Source organism: Nymphaea colorata, chromosome 10 (genome assembly GCF_008831285.2).
Source record: "Nymphaea colorata isolate Beijing-Zhang1983 chromosome 10, ASM883128v2, whole genome shotgun sequence".
NCBI classification, from domain to species: Eukaryota; Viridiplantae; Streptophyta; class Magnoliopsida; order Nymphaeales; family Nymphaeaceae; genus Nymphaea; species Nymphaea colorata.
Genome location: NC_045147.1, coordinates 10,499,306 through 10,522,234, shown reverse-complemented (window position 1 = coordinate 10,522,234; position 22,929 = coordinate 10,499,306). Strand labels below are relative to the sequence as shown.

General features: G+C 39.1%; 3 protein-coding genes across 4 annotated transcripts; 2 read left to right on the top strand and 1 right to left on the bottom strand.

Annotated features, from left to right (window-relative positions):
- Positions 1–337: 337 nt before the first annotated feature.
- Positions 338–6,875, bottom strand: LOC116262404 (cell division cycle protein 48 homolog). The gene is made up of 9 exons (XM_031641745.2): positions 6,690–6,875; positions 5,254–5,419; positions 4,936–5,164; positions 4,084–4,850; positions 3,740–3,961; positions 3,558–3,629; positions 2,947–3,228; positions 1,817–2,176; positions 338–840 (listed from the first exon to the last, which is right to left on the bottom strand). The coding sequence occupies exons 1-9, from the start codon at positions 6,731–6,733 to the stop codon at positions 544–546; spliced, it is 2,439 nt and encodes an 812-aa protein (XP_031497605.1). The 5' UTR covers positions 6,734–6,875; the 3' UTR covers positions 338–543.
- Positions 6,876–11,198: 4,323 nt separating this feature from the next.
- LOC116261805 (autophagy-related protein 8i-like) lies at positions 11,199–15,316 on the top strand. Of its 2 annotated transcripts, XM_031640681.2 has the most exons (5): positions 11,224–11,399; positions 11,507–11,562; positions 12,974–13,026; positions 14,709–14,827; positions 14,921–15,293. In XM_031640681.2, exons 1-5 carry the CDS (start codon positions 11,282–11,284, stop codon positions 15,007–15,009), a joined length of 435 nt encoding a protein of 144 aa, XP_031496541.1. In that variant the 5' UTR covers positions 11,224–11,281; the 3' UTR covers positions 15,010–15,293. The 2 variants fall into 2 exon arrangements, with proteins under 2 accessions (XP_031496542.1, XP_031496541.1); XM_031640682.2 differs by lacking the exon at positions 14,709–14,827 and having other exon boundaries at positions 11,199–11,399; positions 14,859–15,316.
- Positions 15,317–16,792: 1,476 nt separating this feature from the next.
- On the top strand, positions 16,793–20,894 carry LOC116262057 (pentatricopeptide repeat-containing protein At5g52850, chloroplastic). The gene has a single exon (XM_031641078.2). The coding sequence runs from the start codon at positions 16,958–16,960 to the stop codon at positions 19,817–19,819; it is 2,862 nt and encodes a 953-aa protein (XP_031496938.1). The 5' UTR covers positions 16,793–16,957; the 3' UTR covers positions 19,820–20,894.
- The last annotated feature ends 2,035 nt before the right edge of the window (positions 20,895–22,929 follow it).

The following is a 22,929-nucleotide window of genomic DNA, read 5'->3' as shown; positions in this document are numbered from 1 at the left end:
ATGGTGTTTCAAACCTTCAAATTTCCTCTTGGACTTCATTAATCAAAGGATGCGTATCCTCTATACTAATGTGAAAAATGGCATCAGCATTGCATTAGTTTGCTCATTGATGCAACGCAACGACAAATAAAAATTGTTACATATCGCCTTCTTTAATTCAAAAAACAAAAAATCACTTTAAGCTTATTTCAAAAAATGGCAAAAATTTACATATACCTAAGGCGCTAGTACGATATGCATGAGCCGGTATATTACTATATTGCGGCGCTGTCGATAACAACACTTGTAGCATTTCAACCAAAAAAAAAAATTCAGTACCAACTTTTTGTGCCTGCACTACAGCAAATTAAATGAAAGTTGGTATTCCACAGGGGCCAACCACCTCATTGTGATCGTATAACATCAAATAAACGTAAACGCGTTGAGTGCAACAAGTAAAAATTCAGGAAAGAATGGAACAATTTCTCGGATGGTAAAGCACGAAAAGGATGGACTTGCAGATCAAATGTTCGCTGGAGTCGCATCCGTCCAAGTATTCACAGCTTAGTTATACAGATCATCATCATCTCCACCGCCGGCAGTGGCAAATGGATCAGCGGCTCCAGCAGCAGAACCAGACTCAGGTCTGTCAGGGAAGCGGAATTCTGATCCAAACCCACGAGATTGCTGCAACGTTTGGGCAAAGAGTTGGTACTTCCTTATGTCAGCATCACTTACACTTCTTCTAGCATACTTCATGGATTCTTCAAAATGTGCTGCTTTTATTTCCGGAACTTCATCTACGTCATCCTCATCCATTGCCTCAGGGTTCTCCCTCCTCTTGCGCTCCCGCTCAATGTCCTGTTTTCACATGGGAAATGATTGTGAGAAAAAATATCACAAACATTTCTGTAAACAAGCTTAATCACAGAAGTGCCAGACTGCATTCGCTTTCTGCAGGAAAAATATAGTTTCTGGGCTCAACAACACAAAAAGTAACAAGAAAACCATTTCTGTCGAAAACCCACGCTCATGGGTTCCAGATCTAAATAAAATTGACACCAACCAAATACTGTAAATAACCATCATAATTGACACATTTAGCATTAGGGCCTATGCCTGCCTTACTGATGCAAGAATGCATCTTACAAAAAGCAACCATCTATCAAACAGATTGTCAAATGTATCAAGTAATTCCCTTATCAATTATCCAGGCTAATATACACGTAAGGCTGTAATTTAAGCACCTGCTCAGAGGCTCCTTCCGAGACATACAGAAAAGAAAGGAGCTGGTTCTTCAAACAATATAGAAACTCGCACGGTGAACTAACAAAAGAATAATTTTCGGAGCATGTCTGTGAAGAAGCAGAGAGTCTTGATCACCATGCAGTTGCTGCATTCTCGTAATTTTTTTGTAGATCTCTCGATAAAAATTCTAATTGAGCCAAATTGCAGCGAAATAGTTGCTGGCTTGCTGCTGGCGTCATATAAAAGTTCCAAAAGTACTGGAACAATACGTACAAAATAAGAAATCACGAAATGCCACATATCTTTAAAGTATAAACACTGCCGCCAAAGCCCAGGCAAAACTAAAAGACTGGCAATTAAACCGCCAAAACCACAACCAGTCCAATCAGATGAAATAAACAACGATAAGCAACATATTAAGATAGTAAACCACAGTGACACAGGCAAAAGAGAAGTTCCACTATTTTATCAAAGAAAACATGACCGGACTTTCATGACTATATGGTCAGGAACTTCATAGAACAATTTGACATACTATACATGGAAAGGGACCCCTTTAACGGGAAAAGAATAAGGGAAAAGGTTCTACCTTCTCAATGTTCTCTCTGATAGCATATTTGCAAGCTCTCTGGCAAATTTCAGTAATATCAGCACCACTAAAACCATGAGTATAGCGTGCCAAGGTAGGAAGGTCAACGTCCTTTGATACAGGTGACTTCCGTAGACATGCTTTGAAGATTTGGAGTCGAGAAGCTTCATCTGGCAAGGGAATGTAAATCAACTGGTCTAAACGACCAGGCCTAAGCAAGGCAGGATCAATAATATCTGGCCTGTTTGTTGCTCCAATTATAAAGACAGTTTTCTTTGCAGTCATGCCATCCATTTCAGTCAACAATTGATTCAAGACACGGTCAGCGGCACCACCAGCATCTCCGACAGAGCTTCCACGCTGAAGAAGACACAAATGGAAAAGAGAGCATGATTAGTCAGGAAAAGCAAGAAAAGACATTCCCATTCAAGTTTCACACAAGGAAAATATTATACAAGTAAATGTTCATCAGTATGAATGAATGAGAGGTTAAAAATAAACTAGTAAAGGTGTTTCTGGAAGGTCAAAAGTCCAAAATATGAGCAGCAGATAGGGGGAGAGAACATAAATTTCCATAAGTGAACAAGATTTCAAATAAAAGAATAAACATGTTCATTGAAGGTCAAAATTCCAAACTATGACAAGGAGATAAATGATCAGTTAGGAAAGGAAAAAAAGGCATTCCCATTGAAATGCCAGATAAGAACATAATATAAACAAATGCTCCTTATTATAAAGCGAAGAAGCGTTTGAAATAAACTATTACACATATTCCAGGAAGGTAAGAGTACAAAAGAAAACTAGTAAAGGTATTCTTGAAGCTGTAAAGAAGAGCATCAACACATTCAGCGTGTTGTTGTTCTACAAATCTGACAAGCCATTTGAGATCCTCTAAAACCGAATGCTATGGACTTCGCATATTTAGTTTTGAGTTTTGACCAATCCTATATGCAGCCAAGCAATTATCCAGACTTGGCAACTGACAAAACCAATTAAAACAAACTTAAAACGGCTAGAATGGCTAAAATTCAATGCATCCCAATTGTTTCCATACATTTATTTTTCATCTTCATCACCATAAAAAATTAGAAACTAGACAAAGAATACGATAAGTCATTAACAAGTGTTACCTGAGTTGCTATAGAGTCAAGTTCATCAAAGAAAAGGACACAGGGAGCTGATTGCCTGGCTTTGTCGAAGATCTCCCGAACATTAGCTTCACTCTCTCCAAACCACATTGTTAACAACTCAGGACCCTTCACACTAATAAAATTGGCCTGGCACTCATTTGCAATAGCTTTTGCAAGAAGAGTTTTACCACAGCCAGGAGGGCCATAAAATAGCACTCCTTTGGAGGGAGACATCCCGAACTTCTCAAATTTCTCAGGATGCTCAACTGGATACTGTACAGTCTGTAACAGAATAATCATGAAACAACAATAATTAGATATAACAAGGATGAATTGCACGCAAAACTTCCATGCAAGAATCCATTCACTGATTTTAAACAGTAAAAATACTAAAAATTTGCTGACCAAACAGAAATTTTAAGAGCTTAAAAGAGATTTAAAACTGATCAAGTATGATCAACAACAACTGCAGTCAGCAATTTCTTGCTTGCTGACTTCTAGAACAAAGTGCTCAGCCAGAGACTGTTCCAATACATTCCATTTCAACACACTGATCTTCCTCTTACAGAAGCAGTGGATGGCCGGCAAAATAGAAAGATATAAAAAATCACCTCCTGAAGTTCTCTTTTCACATTGTCCAAGCCACCAATATCCTCCCATGTGACATTAGGAACCTCCACAACCTATCAAAATTGTGAAGATAGAAACAAAAATCATATAGCGACCCAAAAACAAAGGATGAGCCCTTCTTGAACAAACAAGAAGATGAGGAGAGGATGATGCAAAGACTCACAGTTTCACGTAAAGCAGATGGATTGGAAGAGCCTAGAGCTGTTTTGAAATGTTCATTTGTTACTGCCATTGAGTTAAGAATCTCAGCATCAATTGCATCATCCTCTAAGTCAATGACATCCATTTTCTCCCGAATGCACTGAAGGGCAGCCTCGGTGCAAAGAGCAGCAAGGTCTGCTCCGACATAACCATGTGTATCTTTTGCAACTCTTTCCAGGTCAACCTAAAAGTTAAGATGACATTACAAGAGAATTTTAGAGATATTTATAAAAGACAGTAAGACAGATCATAAATATAATAAGAAGCAGAAAAGAAGATATTCAAGAAGAAAAAAAAAATCTTTACATCATCTGCAAGCTTCATGTTCTTTGTGTGTATTCTGAGAACTTCTAACCGCCCAACCTCGTCTGGAACACCAATATCAATCTCCCTATCAAACCTTCCAAATCTTCTAAGAGCTGGATCAATGCTGTTTGGTCTATTAGTAGCTCCAATAACAATAACATGTGCTCGAGTCTTAAGGCCATCCATTAAAGTCAACAGTTGGGACACAATTCGCCTCTCCACTTCACCATGTGTCTTCTCTCTTTTGGGGGCTATGGAGTCAATCTCATCAATAAAGATGATAGCAGGAGAATTCTTTTCAGCCTCCTCAAAGGCCTTTCTCAAGTTGCTTTCACTTTCTCCAGCCAATTTAGACATAATTTCAGGTCCATTGATTAAGAAGAAAAAGGCACCAGTTTCATTTGCAACAGCTCTAGCAATTAATGTCTTTCCAGAACCAGGTGGCCCATAAAGCAGGATACCTTTTGGAGGCTTCACCCCAATTGATTTGAACAGCTGGGGGTGTCTGAGTGGAAGTTCAACCAGTTCACGAATCTGAGCCATCTGTTTTCTTACACCACCCACATCATCATAGCCAACTTCATTTAATCGCTCTTCATCCTCACGTTTAACAGGCTCTCCTTCACAGAAGATCTCTGTGTCTGGGGCAACAATACAATATTCACCAGGATCTGTTTCAATAACCTTAAATTCCACGCTCCTCATTCCTCCTCTTACAAGGAAAAGGTCACCCTTTCTCACTGGCCTATAGGACTCCAGGAAGTATGCTGAAATAACAAGAAACAAGTTTAGGGAAAGATGCAACTCACAGAACAAAATTGTTATCAGAAAGGCTACTGGGAATTTACTCACGTTTCAGATAAGCATCAAATAGATTTCCTGTAACGCCCTCAATTGTGTCATCAATTGGCAGTATGTGAACACGTTTTCCATACTTCACATCAGGGCATTGATGGACAGAAACAACATCACCTAGGCGTACTCTTAGATTTGCACGCACAACTTTGTTCATTCTAATCTTTGGCTCCTCGCAAGAATCATCAACAAGAACAATGCACACTGTGTCCCTCCTCTTTTTGCCCTGAAAAGAATTACTTATAAATCACTCTGCAGTGTGTCCTAGACATAAATACATGGAAGGCAAAGATTCAGAGTTTCCAGACTAAACACCTTAATCAAGATGGTATCCCCCCGGAAAAACTGGAGCTTTTCCATTGTCTCAGAGTTCATTGAAACAACAGAATTATCATCATTTACAGCTTCATCAACAATCAGCCGATTGGGAGCCTTCTTACGTTCCAATATTGCAGTACTGAAATCCCTCTTAGCACCCTTCCTGTTTCAGACAAACGTCAATGCAACAGAAATCTAGAACTACAAATAGATTTATTACACATCAGGAAGTGACAGGACCAGGAAGAAGAAACTAATAGTTATCAAAGACCGCAAGGCTACAAAAGTAAAAGAAGCCGCTCAGAAAGGTTCGCCACACGTAGCTTCTTCTTGTTGTCTTATAGAGATCTCAGAAAATTAACCCAATACTTGAAAAATCACTCTCATATAATCACCGCTGGAATTTTACTTGATTCAATGTCACAACTACTAGAATAGAGACCACATACGTAAGGCAAGCAACCGGAGAGCAGAACATGGGCAGCGGATGATCAGCTTTGACCAGGTCAGGTAGGCACGAGGACCTTATTCCTTTTTCTACATCCTTTCAAAAAACCATATTGGATTTCATCTTGAGTTCGATTTGCTATCGACCTCTATGCAGAAGTTGCTTCCTAGTGGCGTCTCCCCTTTTCAAGAAAAAGGAATGAGGTATTCGTTCCTAAGGTAAAAAGGTCAGCAATCCAATCTACTTATCAGAAATAGGGTGACATGAAAGCTCAAAAGACAAAAAGCCTTTAAGGTGAAGAACACGCTGGACCACTTCAGGTAAGTAGATGAATTGCGTTCAAAGAACTGTATCGCAACTTCCCAGGTAATCAACAAGTCCGAAGGTAACAGTAAACCTCCCAATTCGTGACACTACAGACAATTGGATTCCCAGCGTCCTGCGGCTTAACCAGTTTACAAGATGCACTGTAGACCGGGTAAAGATCCTCAGGTTATAAGCACAAGCAGATGTCCCAGGAAAGTTTGCCTAAAGAAAGAAGAGGGGACCCATTTTGCTTTCAAAAAACCGTAAGGTCTCTGAATTTAATTCAAGAATTCCCGTAGCAACATTCAAGTTTCTCACCTTGATCATCAATTGTCATGCTTTTCAACCCCAACCCACCAACGGATACAGCAAAAACCCTCACCCTTACCCTCGCGTCTTGAAAACAAAAATATGAAACACTAAACGCACAGATCAGACAAAAAGGCCAAGTGCAGACACCATTTCACGCGTAACAGAACCTACAAAGAACAGGAAACGTGGCCGCCTCCCGCGTCTTGCTTGCCCAAAAGAAATGCACTGTCCCCATGATCAAACCCTCAGTCCCACAGTTCACCAAACAGTCCCCACTCGACACGACTCTCGCAGAACCAAAAGAGCGAAACGCGGAAATCTAGTGTTTCAAGAGAACGGAAAGAAGAGTTTCGATTGCGTTACTCACGGCTCAGATGAAGTGGCCGGTGCATCGGAGCTCGATTTCGTCATGGCTGAGGCAGCTAGGGCCTACTCCCAGACAGCAAACAAAAACCAGAAACGAATGCGGAGAAGAAGATGGAAAGACGAGATCAAGCAAGAGAACGGTCAGAAGAAACCGGGGAGAAGGAAAACAGAGTTTTATAGGCACAGGTAGGAAAAGGGGGTGGGGGGGTGGAGGGACGGTGGGCCGTGTGGGGGTTCACCAAAATCCAGGAAACGAACCCCCGCCTTACCTACCAACGAGCGAGATACCGGTGTTAGGCGGAACCGTGTCGAGTCCAAAGAACCCGAATCCGTTGGAATAAGATTCTAGTATGTTCTTCTCCGTCGCTATTTATTTCATTTTCGCCGATCCATCTTTTATGCATCATTCAGAAAACAGATATATTTATTATTTTTTTATGCAAACGGCAGCTTTTTTTTTTTCCAGAGAAACTTATATGTTATGAAGAAACCATACGTCAAAATATCTTCAATAGTTAAATCTAAAAGGTAGAATTTACAAATTTTTATATTAATTACTAAAATATTTCCTCAAATAAAATGTGGGAACATGCTTTCCCAATGCTAGGAAAGGGCCTTCTACATTTACCCATAAAACCGTAACAGGTAATTATTCAAAAGGGAAGCCATGTGTGGGAAATTTAGAAAATCAAAGAGTTTTACTAAATTAAGATCAAATTTTAGGCTTCAACGTGGAACTTCGTTAGCCGCCGTCCATCTCAGGTTTTCGTAGGGAGAAAGAAAATGGTAATAATGAAATATGGAGGAAAAAAATTGGCCGGACCGTCATTGTTCTCAAGGTTCAGGTCAGGTTCCTTGGTGCTCTGCTAGATTGTGGAATGTAATGTAAACCTCGGCATTGGGCAGGCTGACACCGGAAACCAAGAGCCAGCCTTATAGCTCGGCCCGGTCTATTATATTAAAATATATGTATATATTTTATATAAAATTATATAATAAAATATTATAATTATATATAAAAATTAATAAAGTATATATTAAAAAAATTTATAGAACCGAATCGAACTTAATCGAGCCCACCCTAATGCTTTTTTTTTTTTCAGCCCAAAGTGGGGCCGAGTACCGCCCAAGCTTAATTAGTGCGTCATTGGGTCTCCAATTAACATTGTTGCATGTCGTTAGTGCGTCATTGGGCCTCTATTTAGAACACTGAAAATTAACATTCATAGAAATCAAACTGTTGACGGGACTCTTCGACTCTCCAACCAGCTATGCTAACATTCAAGTGCTTTTTCTCTTACTAAAATAATCGTATGAGAAGCTCATTTATTTTTTAAAAAATATTTTGGACTTTTCTTGTTTCTCAGTGTTCTAGAATCTGTGACAACTCGGTTTGATTCTTTCAGCTGAATATTTTTGAATGTATATATTTTGCTAATATTCAATTGCTGAGTTGGTCGATACAATAAATTAGTAGCATGGCCGACTTTATTTTTCAGTTTTTACAATACTGCTCGTTAAATGCAAGTTTGTTGGACATGCATTTTTTTTATTAGATTTTGAAAAAATAAATATCTGAATCGGATGTGATGGTCAGACGATTAGGTGGATCTATCATTAAGAAAGAGAAAAAATATGTGTATATTTTTCACCATAGGAAATATATGTGGTCGAATAATAGAAAATAAGGGAACTCACTTCAATATAAGCTAGATTGGTGTTTCATAAATATATGTGTTAAATTCAAGACCCTACCTAGTTCTGACCATTCTGTGTTTCTCTATCATTCATCAAAAATCTCAAATAAAACGTTTAAATAAGGAAGACAATGACACCCTATTCTTTCATGCGATGATTAAGACCAGATTGAATCGTGTGCATGCAATAAATATGCACAAAAGGGGTAGAGGCATTTTTGAAATTTTTTATAAAGGAAGTGGACATTTTAGACATTTCACCTTTTTAAATCCTCTTTTGCCCTTTTAAAATGTTTTTTTATTATTTTAATAGATAGTCTTTGGTCATTTCTACCTTTATGCACCAATGTAAAATTGTTATTATTATTATTATTATTATTATTTTGTTTATGATGTATCGGTCAATGCGTTGTGCGGTGAGAGTTCCGATACGATACGAGCAACATTGGACTCAATTCATTCGTTTGTCTTTTCCCTTGCCAAGCTTTTCTTTTTGGAGTGGTAACCTTTTTCCTTTCACTCTTTATATAAGATTGCCCATGTTGTAAGTGATTCTCTTTTTCCCTTTTGCAAGGCTCACTCAAAGAAAAAGCAAAAGGCAAGATGAAATTTTCACTATATAAGTTGAAATAATATTATTGATTAAACATTAAGACAAATAATTAATAAAAGTAATAAAATGGAAACATCCAAGTTAGTTTTTTTTTTTTTTTAAATGGAAAAGAATCTTGCGAAGAAAAAAGGGGTCGCCTACTGACTTTATTGTTTTGTATAAAATAAAGGGTGAGGGGAATCACTTGCACCAAGCTGCCTCTTGGTGCTGTGCTGTGAATTTATGAATTTTCTACTAAGGCACGTCCGATCCAACCTTCACCTTTTAATGTGAAAACTATGAAATTATAATTTTGTCATTCCAATTGAATAAGTTTCGATAGACCAACTTAGTACCAGGTAGGATGGGTGAACACGAGCCGAGTAGAGCCCGAGTTCAGTTAGCTCGAGCTCGGCTCAACTAATAAAACCTCAAGCTTAAACACTGCTTGAGTTCGAGAATAGCTCGACGGAAGCAACTCGAGCTCAACTCGGCAGTTATGTATTGAGCTCGAGCTCATTCGATTAAAGCTCGACAAACTCATTTGAATAGAATTGATATTCATCATTACATGTTGAGCTCGAACATTAAGGCTCGACAAACTCATTTGAATAGAATTGATATTCATCTTCATGTCGAGACTCGATGAAAGCTCGAGCTCGACTGGGTAGCTACGTGTTGAGCTCGAACTCAACTCGATTATTTGAACGAGACAACTCATGAACTCGTGCTCGACTCGTTAAGCAAATGACTTGACTCGAACTCATTCACGAGCCGAGCTTTTCAACTCGTTGTTCACCCCTAGTACCAGGTAGGAATTCAAATGGAATTTGCTGTTTTCCTCTTTTTGACAGTAGTGGATCCGATCAAAGACCGATTTTATGTGCATTTTAGCTGATTCGGATCCGTTTGCAGGCACAGTCTCACTTAGTCAGGAACTGGTACGAACTCGGGTTTGGTATAGGCCCGACTTGTCCAAACTGTATCCAGAATGCATCATTATGAGAAGAAAAATGTGAGCAAAAGTACTCCAACGTTTAAGGTAGAGGAATAAGAAGAGTACACTCAATCACAAATAAAGCCAAATTGGGAACCAGAGCAAAGTCCAGAATCCCCAAATAAGACAAAAATATTTTAAAAAAATGGGAAAAAAGAACAAGAAGAAGATTTCAAAATAATACAGCTTGAATAAATAGTTTGGTTTTTACGTTTTCAACTTAACTTTTATCATCCGATTTTTTTACAATCAACGGCTCAAAAGATTCCCATCAAATTAGACATACAATATGGTTTCAATGCAATCCAATACTGGATCTAAATCCAACCTCAAATAATTGGATCCAATGACAAAATTGACATTTTATTAGTCATAAAATGCATATACAGTATAGGGTTTTATTAGATCTGATTAATTTACCTCTCTTCTTTTACCTATGACTCCATTACATTAACGATTTTCTATAACAAAAAAAAAAAAAGAAATATGGAAGGAGTAGCTTGAAGATTGAGCGAGTTTTTAAAGTTTTATGGAGAAGGTTGTTAAAGTAGTTAGCTGTTTTGTTTTTTATTTTATATTTTTTCGAATGAAATTAAAAATGCGAGATTCACCGCACTAGGGGCTTGAACCTAAGAATGAGCCGAGTTGTTAAAGAACCTGTCCAAATCTCATATCACTGTCACATTTGAGTTTGTTATTCTTTCAAATCTCATATCACTGCCACATTAAAGTGTGTTATTCTTTAATATTGTAAATGCTAGCAAGCTTGACACCCAAGTTTATCGAGCCTATCTTAGCCGGCCGATAACATTTCGAGCCATAAGCCCGATTGTGGGTCCGAATCGAACCCAATACCAGGTACCTACTAGCGACCTAACCCCCTTAGTTTATATAGTTAACAAACAACTTTAAAAGAAGTAGGGATATTAATTTCCAAACTTTATATAGTTAACAAACAAAAGAAGTAGGGATATTAATTCCCAAACTTTATATAGTTCACAAACAACTTTAAAAGAAGTAGGGATATTAATTTCCAAACTTTATATAGTTAACAAACAAAAGAAGTAGGGATATTAATTTCCAACTTTATATAGTTAACAAACAACTTTAAAAGAAGTAGTAGGTATATTAATTTCCAAACTTTACGTCGCTGGAAAGCAAGTCACCAACAGACCTCTCGACTTCTTCCACAGAAAAAATCGGCCAATCTTCCAACTACCGATTTGATCACAAAAACGATACGGTATTCGACACAGAGTCCGTCAAGCAGCAAACCGAGTCTTCCACCATCACACGTTTGGAGAAGGATGCTATTAGGCATCAGGGACTCCTGCCATTCCACTCCGTCATCATCATCAACTCATCGTTCATCATCGTCGTCATCGATGAAGAAGCGGATACCATTTAAGCAGGAGTTCTCTTTGGGTATATCCTCGTGATTTTCTTGTAACTTTTTCCCTCTTCTTATCTTTCCCTTCTATTTGGTTCCGGCTAGCTCCCAATTCCTATTCTTTTTCTTTTCTTGGCTGCAGAGGAGAGGAAGACGGAATCGAAAGAAATTCTCTCTGAATATCCTGATCGAGTTCCGGTAAAATTTCGGTCATTAGCTGTAAAGTTGTGATATACATGGTCTCCGTTCGTTAATCCAGTGAATTTTCAGCATCTTTGAGCCAGGCTTCTTTATTTTCTTGTCCATATCATTTCACTTCAGCGCGAATTGTCCCTTTGTGTTTGTGGACTTGGTTGCTTCGGATGTTGATATTGCAACCAGTTTGGTTATTAAAGAAAACTTTGTCTATTTACTGGGATTTTCCTGATTATTTAGTCTGTTTGAATGAGTGTAGCAATTCCATTAAGATCAATTGTTAATTTTAACTGATTTTGGTTATTCTAGTTACTATGGTTCTCCTTTTCTATCGGATTGTTTCTTAATTTCTTTTGTATGTGCGTTTTGCGGGCTATCACTCCCGAATTCATTACTTGATTTGTCTTAGCTTAGCCATCCTTTGTTCCCAATGCGATTCATTTTGTTGAATGGAACCTGTATAGAAACCATTTCTTTCTTATGCTTTTCCGTTCATCTTTTGTTTGGTCGACTCTAAACTGGGATTACTTGCACGTTTGTGAAAGCACCAATTTTGAGTGTCGAACGTTAACGAAAATTTCATTACCTGTCTGTTTTAATGGACGGAGGTGGGAAAGTTTTTTCTTCGCTTGATTTATCATTTGTCTAAATTGTTATTGGTCATGATATGCACTGGGGTTTTCCTTGCAGAAAGGCAGGCCCCCTTCCAACCTTTATTTCTCGAGTTGCAGCTAATCAAGATGAGGGAAAGCTCCTCATAAAAATTTATCTGAAAGCAAGTGTTGGCGGCTTTGCTGTTTCATTCTTGATGAACATAACTTTGGAATTAGTGCAATTTCTAGGTTGTTTGCGTTTGCAGATGATCTTGTCTTACTGTGGAATCTTCTTCTGTTGTCAACTAGTCATGTCTGGCACGTTGATTTTAACAGATTCTGTATCACTCATTTGTGAAATCCTTGTCAATTTGTCTTATAAATCACAGTGACACGCATTTTTCTCAGAGTTGTCACCTTCTTTCATGCATCTGCAAGATTCACGTCCAGGTTTTCTGCGTTAGCAACTTATTATTTTCTGAACCATGACGTCAATAGGAGTCATATGCAAGAAAACATTTATTATTCTAAAGTGGCAGGGCAAGATTTTATATGCTTCTCTAGTGATCTCCTCGTTCTATTTTCAAATGCTTATTTAATTTTCAGCACTTATATTGACGTATCTCATTATTGGAAATTTTTGTTTGTTATACATTTAGTACTCTAAACTTGGATGTGTTTCGTAGCTTGAACTATTAACTTTCAGCCACCAACAATCTGTAGTTTTTAATTTTATGTATATAATCTTCTATTTCTTGTCATCATGCATGACTAGACCATGACATGTTTAGCCTTTTCTTTTTTGGCTTTTTGTCTCTTAGGTGATTGTTGAAAGATATTCAAGGACTGACCTCCCAGAGTTGGAGAAGAGAAAGTAAGTTCTCAGCAGTTTGCCTGGTTTTGGTCGTGCACCGATTTGTCATCAGCCAAGTTCCTTTGTTGGTTGGAGCTGAATCAGCTGATTTCTGCTCTATTGCAAACTTCAACTGCCTGCCCCTGACAAAAGAGTTGATAATTTTTGTTGGCAACTGACGTAGCGTCAGAATGCATCTACTTATGTTTCTTTAGGCTGTTAGACTTTCCAGGCCATAATAGTGAGGGTACTTCTCTATATAATAGATACAAGTACAACATAACCTCTTTTCATCAAGCAAGGTTTGGTGGACTCCTACTAAGAAGTTAATAATAAATCAATAATTAAAATAGATACATATTAACAAAAAGGCCTCCATGATGGAGTTATATGCTGCCAGAGTTTAGAACCACTGGACGAGGAGCATGAGCTAACTGTTGAGCTATGCAGCTAGTATTCCTATCCATAAAGGTAATTTAAGTACAGTTAAATGCTTACGCCATACAAAATTTTGAGAAAATTAGCGTTAATGTCCAGTCCATTACTGCTCCTGGCCAGCCTGCAATTTGACAAACCAACTGCATATCTATGATCGCTGCAACTTGACTTTCACTTATGGGTTGATATTATCTGCCCCAACAATTCAATGATCTATCACTTGTAGCACCTTCATAAGCATATTTCCTGCCCATGAAGAACTTCCCCTGCAGTCCCTCAAATGCAAAACGCAGGTTCCATCCTTGATATATTTACTCACAATGTGCAAGTTAAGCCAACCATCTGGACGAGGCTGTCATCTCCCTTTTATGCCTTCACCTGAGCACTATAACTTCCTAAGTTGTCAGACTTCAGGTATTACTTACCAGCCTGTGCACTATTCTCCTATACTTTTTGAGTTCTGGTTTTTTTCCCGTTCAATTCTTATTTTCCCATTCATTTCTTTCTTGCCAAATTTTCCATATTGCTATCCAGAGACGGGAATCCTTTTTCTTCAGTTGATCCATCATTGAACTTCAATGTGCTACCTTTTTCCACTCCATCCTTGATGGATTCAAAATGCAACTGTGCAAGCTTGTCATGCCAAACATTTGTTTTATCTGGTCCTAGCCCCTTTTGCAACAGAACATCCAACAAACAGATAACTGTATAAGCCAATATTTTTTTTTTTTTTTAAATTTTTTTTCTGTTTCATAATATGATCCACTTCTAGTAGGGAATGAAAATTCCATAATGCTTGCATCTGTTGTGAGTTCAGAGGGATGCTTTAAGGAAGAGCATAATGTCATTGACTCACTGGCAGGACAACTGTAGTTGAGATTGAGAAACTTTGTGGGAATCTTAGTTATCTTAGTTTATACTTGGCTTGTATCTTTGACTCCATTATTCCATGCTGAGGAGTTATGAACTTATGAGAGATCGTGCAACGTAGGAGATTCTCATGTAAAAAATTTTAAGGAGAATGCTTGGAACTGGGGGAGTAAAGTTGGAGGGAAGCGAAACCTCATCTCAAGGATATGATTACACAAAAGAAAGCAGGAAAGATAATGACAATAATGGAAACCTGTAACCATGCATGTAAAGAGAACATATATGAACAAGAAAAAGATGAAAAGATAGTGAAAAGAAACGCACATGATCTATATTTATGTTGTAAAGATGCATGTAAACTGAAACATCTTAATCCTGTATTCTGTTTTTGGCAGGTATTTGGTCCCATGTGATATGGCCTTTGGGCAATTTATCCATGTCTTGAGTGTCCGGCTTCATCTTGCTCCTGGAAAGGCCTTATTTGTGTTTGTCAAGGACACTTTGCCTTCATCTGGTCTGTTCTTATTTTTTGTTGTGTTTTGTAGGTCATTTGAGTGGAAGGAGCCTTATTTGATGACTTATGCAACTTCTGTGTATTTCTCTACAGCTAGCCTGATGGGTTCCATTTATGACACTTGCATGGATGAAGATGGTTTCCTTTATGTGTGCTACAGCAGTGAAAAGACGTTTGGCTAATGATTCATTTCATAAGTTCTGTAAAAATGTGTTCATGGGTGGTCCATTGTATATTAAATGCTGGGCGTTACCCTAGTAATCAATACCTGCATAACAGGAACAATCTGTAAGATCAGACTTGTGCAGATTAGGTTCCACATAAAAAATGGTTAAAACTGCACCCTCAATCTTCTGTATCAGAACTATACACAAATAATGTTGAAAAAAATCATGTTAGTCATAAATATACATACTTCCCCTAACAGAAAAATAATGGACGTCATAGAATTGTGTATGGTTCTTTATAGTGTTAACTCTTCTGTTCTCTTGTTTGTTTCTAAATTGAGCAATAAGAGGTTTTCCGTTAGTCTTCTCTGCTTTAATTGTGTCTTGTTTCAGAATTCACCTAATCTAAAACTTGAAGAAGTAAAAAGATATTGTAGGACTTTCAGGTTTCCGTTTCCTTTTTTCTTTTGAGTATTATTTCTAAAAAGGTATCTTGGCCTTCTGTTTTCACTTTGGTGGTTTTCTAATCGATGTTAGCATACATCAGGTTCCATGACGTTCAGGACGCTCTCCTTTACAGACCTGTAGAATTTAGTTTTGCAAGAAGAATTCCATCAATCTGGGACCTAAGAACTTTTGAGTTAAAGAAAGGGAAGAGCTTCTTGTTCTGTTTATTATACGGGAAGCGACACTTGGGTCAAGCGATTTTGTTGCTTGCAGGCAGCGTAAACCTCTGAGCATTCAACCATGCTGTTTACAAGGATGCCTCCCATAGTGGTGGAATTCAAGTGGATGCACTTTTAACATGAAACTCTACCAGTACATGCACGTTAATATGAAACATTTACCAGGAGGAATAAGTGTCTACACCCCAATGTCCTCCTGGTGTTTCACGTTAATTTGTTCCTAACCTGCTTTGCGTTGAGTAGCTTGAAGTTGGAGCACTTGTGGGTCATAATTTCAAAGCAAGAAGCTGCATCGAGAAACGAACGGAAAGACCACATTGAACAGAGGGAGAGAGAGATGTTTTGTTGTGACTTGACTGGGTCTGATTCGACCTACTCCGAGCAACTGGGTCAGAATGGACCTCCGTCCCACTGTAACACCTTTTTCAAGGAATCGATGCTTTTGTTCAAGAGCAAACACCTATGCATCATGATGGCTATTACTTACTAGGCTTAACCAAGACTGAACAGTGAACCAAGAGCTAGAAACATGAACTCCCAGGACCTCATTGGATAACGAAACAAGCAGACGGAAGATGCTCTTGAATACTTAACCTTCAAATTGAGAAAGAAATGCACAGTTTTAAAAAATCTCATACCTCAACTTATCGTGTCAATTGAACCATTTTATGCGTTTATTATTTCGTTTTTCTGAGACGGTAATCCCTACGAGCCACATGTTGGCTGGTGTGTGCAGTTGGTACACCAGTTACAAAGTTTATTTATCTTTACATTAATAATTCCTCTAAAAAAACATTAAAGTTATTGAATTAGTGCTTTCTTCAACCAAAATTTCTGGCTTCGCTAGTGTGCCCGTCGTGATAATACAAGTCCTTTTAAGCAGGGCTGGACATTTTTGCTGACTTGACTTAGCCCGGGCTCAACCTGATTCTAAAAACTAAATGAATAAAGTATTTATAAAAAGTATATGAAAATATATTAAATATAATTTTGTAATACATATTGAATCGGGCCCAGCTGAAGTAGGATCGGGCCAGCCCGACTTGAGTCACATGCTCGAAAACCCGTCGGGTACTCGCGACTCGGCAATCGGTGAAAATGGCATCGCTGCTTTTTGTTCCTTCACGACCTTTTCTGGTTACTTGGGCAAATACTGTTGTTCTTATTTCATGAATGCCCGCACTGCTGACAGCCATGGCCTGACCACTGCACGAAATCGAGTCAGTGACATCAATATGGAGAGAAGTTAGAACTTGCATCTTCGTTTACTGTCTAGCATGAGTCACATCCTATTTCATACGTGTTGCCCCAAACTGTTGCCCTTCTTCCCTTTGTGGCTACTTTCATTGGGTAAGAACAATTCCAGAAGGCTGCTAACCGTTGTTTCTTATAGTAATCATCTTAGTGACCAAAACCCATGTTCCATTTCTAGTGGTAGCCCCAACAACCAAGACCTGCGGCTGGTATTTAATGGAAAGGGCAGATTACAGAATTTTGAACATTCCCCAGCTTTGCATTATAACGGCAATCTACATTCTCCTTATGTTTCTAGGGAACACTGCTTATGGTTTATCTCAATATGCAATTCAAGGGCCCTGAAAGTGGGTGTTGCTGTACATGGCCTTATTACAAAGCTCGGGCTTGAGCACGATCTGTTTTTGAACAATAATCTGCTTTCACTGTATGTGAAATGCTTTGACATCGTCCATGCGAGTAAATTGTTTGATGAAATGCCTAAAAAGGATGTAGTTTCATGGACTGGGATGATATCTGCTTACGTCAAGTGTGGAGAGAATGAGAAGGCTATTGGTTTATTTGATATGATGGTTTTCTCTGGCTTGATCCCCAACAAATTCACTTTTGCAAGTGCTTTGCGTGCTTGCACTTCTGCTGGGGCATCGGAGCATGGAAGGCACATTCATGCATGGATGACAAAGTGTGGATTTGTGTCAAATACAGTTCTGGGAAGTGCCTTGATTGACTTCTATTCGAAGTGTGAGAAATTTGTGGAGGCATATGATGTTTTCTTGGAAATGCAATTTCATGATGTGATCAGTTGTACAACCATGATTGCTGCATTTATTCAGGAACAGGACCCCAGTTCGGCATTGAGGTTGTATCTTCAAATGGAAGAATGGGGAATATCACCAAATGAGTTCACTTTTGTCAATCTGCTACCGGCATCATTTTCTCTTGGTCGCAAGTGTGTTAAATCAGTTCATGCTCATATAGTTCTTCTGGGCATTAAACTTAATTTGGTTTTAAAAACTGCTCTGATTGATACGTACTTGAAATTTGGAATGATTGAAGAAGCTAACAAAGTTTTGAATCAAACACCAGAATCTGACACATTCTTGTGGACAACTGTGATTGCTGGGCTGACACAAGCTGAAAACTTTGTTGAAGCAATAGATGCTTTTTGTAGCATGGGAGCTGCTCGCGTATCCCCAAATTCCTACACTTATGCAGGCATCCTTAAGGCCTGCTCATGCATTCCACTACTGGAGTTTGGAATGCTAATCCATTCACGTGTATGGAAGGTAGGCCTACAAGAGAATGCTTCTGTTGTGAATGCACTTGTTGACATGTACATGAAATGCTTGAGATCTGAAGATGCTTTATCTCTTTTCAAAGAAGTACCTACACCTGACGTCATCTTGTGGACATCTCTCATTACTGGCTTCGCCATACATAACCAAGAACGTGAAGCTGTTCAAGCATTTAATTATATGCAAGCAGCTGGAATTCAGGCAACTTCATCCACGTTTGCTAGCTTGCTTAAGGCTTGCTCCAGCAAACTAGACCAAGTGGGAAGGTTTCATGGTTGCATAATCAAGAGTGGTGCTGATGCAGATATTGCTGTTGGAAATTCACTAGTTGATGTTTATGCAAGATTCGGGATGATGGAGGATGCTTGGAGTATTACCAAGACAATGGCAGATAGAGATGTGGTTACTTATACAAGCTTGGCAAAAGGAAACAACCATTTGGGTCATCATTTAGAGGCTCTCGATGTTATGCATGTTTTGCTAGATGATAACGTCCGAGTAGATAATTTTTGCTTAGCAACCTTTTTATCTGCTTCTGCTGGTTTGCCAGCACTGGAGGCAGGAAAGCAAATCCACTGCTGTGCTGTAAAGACAGGGTTCGAGCACTGGATTTCTGTAGGAAACAGCCTGGTTGACATGTATGGCAAGTGTGGAAACACGAGGGATAGCCAGAGAATGTTTACATTGATCCCCAATCCAAATGTTGTATCATGGAATGCATTGATGGCTGGTATGGCCTCAAATGGGCAGTTCGCCAGTGCCCTTCATTGTTTTGAAGAGATGCAACTGGTAGGTCTGAACCCTGATGATGTTACCTTTTTGTTGGCTCTATATGCTTGCAGTCATGGTGGATTGGTTGAGAGAGGTCGTCAAATTTTCAAGCAGATGCATGAAATTCACAAGGTCACAGCGACGTTGGATCATTATGTATGCATGGTTGATCTTCTTGGCCGTGCTGGGTTTCTTGAATCTGCAGCTGAGCTTACAGAAAGCATGCCTTTCAGACCTGATGCACTTTTATATAAAACTTTATTGAGTTCCTGTAAATTGCATAAGAATGTAGGTTTAGGAGAGTATGCAGCAGGCCGCGCTCTCGAGTTAGATCCCACTGACCCAGCAACTTATGTGTTGCTGGCTAACATGTATGATGATGCTGCAAAGTCGGATTCTGCTAACAGCGTGCGATTAATGTTGAAACAGAGAGGTTTAAAGAAAAATCCTGGACAAAGCTGGATAGAGATAAGGAATAAGCTGTATCATTTCACATCTGGTGACAGGTTTCATCCCCAGACAGCTGAGATGCATGCGAAGTTGGAGAAATTGAATGTGGATGTGAGGAAGTTGGGATATGAGGGTACCGACAGAAAGCAGAACTCGTATCATAGTGAAAGGCTTGCACTTGCCTTTGGCTTGCTTCATGCGCCACATTCAGCTGCCATTCGTGTAATTAAGAATTTGCGCATCTGTAGTGACTGTCATTCTTTCATAAGATTTGTCAGCATTTTGGTTGACAGAGATATCATTATTAGAGATGGAAATAGATTTCACTCATTCAAGAATGGAGTCTGTTCTTGTGGTGAATACTGGTAATAACTCATCAAGATTTTGTCAAACTTGGTGCAAACATATTCTCTTTCCATTAATTTGCCAAGGAAGTTGCTCCTTGTCTGCAAGAAGTAGAGCATTACTTTGTGGCCTTGTCACTACCTCCGGACGTTTATGTGAAGAACCGAGGAGGTTGGTTGAGTGGGGTCGGAGCAGGGAACGGGCAGTTTGATGGGCACTAATGTCTCGAGTCCTTGAGCATCAACTCCCTGTAGCACCACTAAAGCAGTCATAGGACGCAGGGTCTGGGATACTAGTTGTGACTCCTCGAGCACACAGGGTTGTCCCTCTGCTTTCTTTGGCATGTTTATGCATAAATTCAGATCTTGCGACAACTCTATTTTCTTCTGCACACTGTTTGAGCCACCACTGCTTAGTTTTCTTTGTACCACCAATTCCAATCTGAAGCCTTATTCCATGTTCTTCCAGGGCAGAGGAAACTTGCATTATTCCAGCTATTCTATATTTTCAGTTTCTCATTCGTCTTGGCTTACCAAGTTAATCAGCTTAACCAACATCCATGATGTTGAAACTTCAAATTCTTCATCACTTTACCTCACAAACGCCCTTCCCATTTGCCACCCACATTCCATCGGAGTACTTTTTTCCCATGTTCTCTAGATTCAAGAAAGATTTCCAAGCCAAATCAGTCTAAATGCTTGGCCTCAATTGTAGGCTCCAAAATGTTTGTCACTTGTTTACGGAGTGGCCCTTTTCTTTGCCAAAAGGGGATGATTGTCATTGGATGACACCCATCTGCAAGGATAATTGCTGCTCCACTTCTGCCATCGCTGACTCTGATACAGCCCACAACGATAGAGGAAGGGAAAACGGGGGTTGGGTCTTCGGGCCTCTTTTATGAATGGTGGATTGTTAACCTCATGCTCACCCAAAATTGTTATTCCACCTGCCAATTTTCACTGCTGTTCTCAAAAGGGCTGTCAACTAGGTTAAGTAACATGCTCACAAGTTATTAGCCTGTAAATTGCCAGTATGTATGAGGATTCTGCCATGTAAGTTGTACCAAGCAGCGCTGGGAAAACAAAATTGAATGGGTGGCACAAATCGATTTGATTCATTGCCTAACACTGGGTGTGACATGGCATCTACTCTTTATTCTATTATTTTTAGATATTTTAAATTTTCTTAATCTTAAGTAATAATATATTTTTCATTATTTTTAAATGAATATTTTTTTTTTCTAATTAATGATTGAATCATCTTATAATCATCCAGGAGACGTCGGCTACATAGAAGAAAGACAGCTCTTGGTGGAAGGGCACATTCATCCCTTATCCTCGTACACTTTTAAGTTCACCCCAGTTTTTAGTAATTGTAAATATGTGAACGTTGTTTCAAGCAGAAAAAAGAAATGTGTTGATTTCCCCACAAGTGGACCTCTAAATTATAATTTTTTTCAGCAACAGTATGGCCTTTATCGTATGTATGTCTTTTAACATATACCGTAACTAAATGGACCAGGCTGAATCCAGCCATCACAATCCGATCACATTGAAGCATACACGCTTCCAAGTGGGTACACTCACTACCATAACGTGATTAGACAAAAAACTCGCTCTCTTCTTCCTTTTCTTATTTTTGAGAAATTATGAATGCACGTTAAAGTCTTCTAACTCTAAATGAAATTCAACTTTCGGTGATATAATAGGACGTCGACATTTTGATTTCTTTCACTTAACCACCTTTTGTTGTGTGCAGTTGAGGCCATTAAACGCATCAATTTGAAACCTGAGCAGCTGTTAATACCCGTTCAAAAAGTTGCTTGTGTTTATTCAACTGCATTAGAAGCCAACTTTCAAGTCATACAAGCAATTGGAAGAGGAGAAAGAACTAACAGAAAAGCCGTTGGTGGGCACCTTTTTTCTTGCTTTTCTTTTCCCCCTCTCAGGACAGGAGCCTGGGGCCCTGCTTGTCCCTGTGGAACCTGTTTTCGGGTGCAATGTCAATTGCTTGGGTAAGTTTGATACCTTGGAATTTCGGAATAGAAATGAAATTTCCAGGAGTCGGTGGAATGAGAACTTTGCTCCCCATTCTTTTTTTTTTGTTGCTGTGTGATCAAATTAGATTTTCATTCCAGTCAATAGTCTTCTCTGTTTGATGGAATGGGAAGAAGCTGATGGGAACAACCAACGCTGGAGATTCCTCTCAATTGCCTAACAGGTAGGTTTTCAATGCTGGGATTTTCGTCCACCCCTTGTTTGATGGACTCAACTAATTTGAATTTAGATTCCCGGTCTACAGAATAATCCAGTTCCAGCAAACGTGCCCTTGGTGAAGACCCTCCATGAGCATGGAGTCCCCCCCCCTAGTCAGAAACCTGCTTTTATAGTCAGAAAAACGAACACAGGAGTAGCTATAGCAGTTGTTCTGTTCCTTTAATAGTTTCCAAATGGATTGCCATGGCTGGTTTTAAAGGTTGATATAGAATGAGCACTTTTGATCTCGACGTCAAACTATACATGATATTGGTTGCTCAAAGAACATGATTCACCCCGTCCTAGGTGCCATTGGTCCCGCAGAGAAGTTGTCTGCCAATAATCAAGCTTTCCATTTAACGCACACCCATTGCATTTTTTCTCTCTCTCCTGCTCTCTCGATTATCCATGTTCCCGATTATACTACCGTGAAGTCACACCGGCTTCCTGAACTGGTTGAGACTAGGCCGGCGACAAGGCAGAATTGAAGCAATTTTCCTTCCCAAGCCCTGAGACTACAAATGAAACGACTCCCGGATGTTTCATACATTATGCATTCTGATTGAAAAAACAGGACTGAACATCTTAATATATCGATCTCTTTTGTTCCAAAGCTAGGCGTTCTTAACTCGTTCCAGCTTATGATTTTTCTAAGCCAAGCACTCATGGAGAGCCTTTCCCGGTTTCCCCTTTCCAAACATTGCTTCTGCCGCTCGCTTCTTAATCTCGTAATTACCCAAAAGAGCGAACACAACGAAAGCAGCGAAAACTCGAACAGTCATCAAACAATTCTTCTTTTTATTACAAATGTCAAGACCCCAATAGAGTACCCAACCATGACGACGAACACTAAACCAGGCGTAAACACGTTCAAAAATC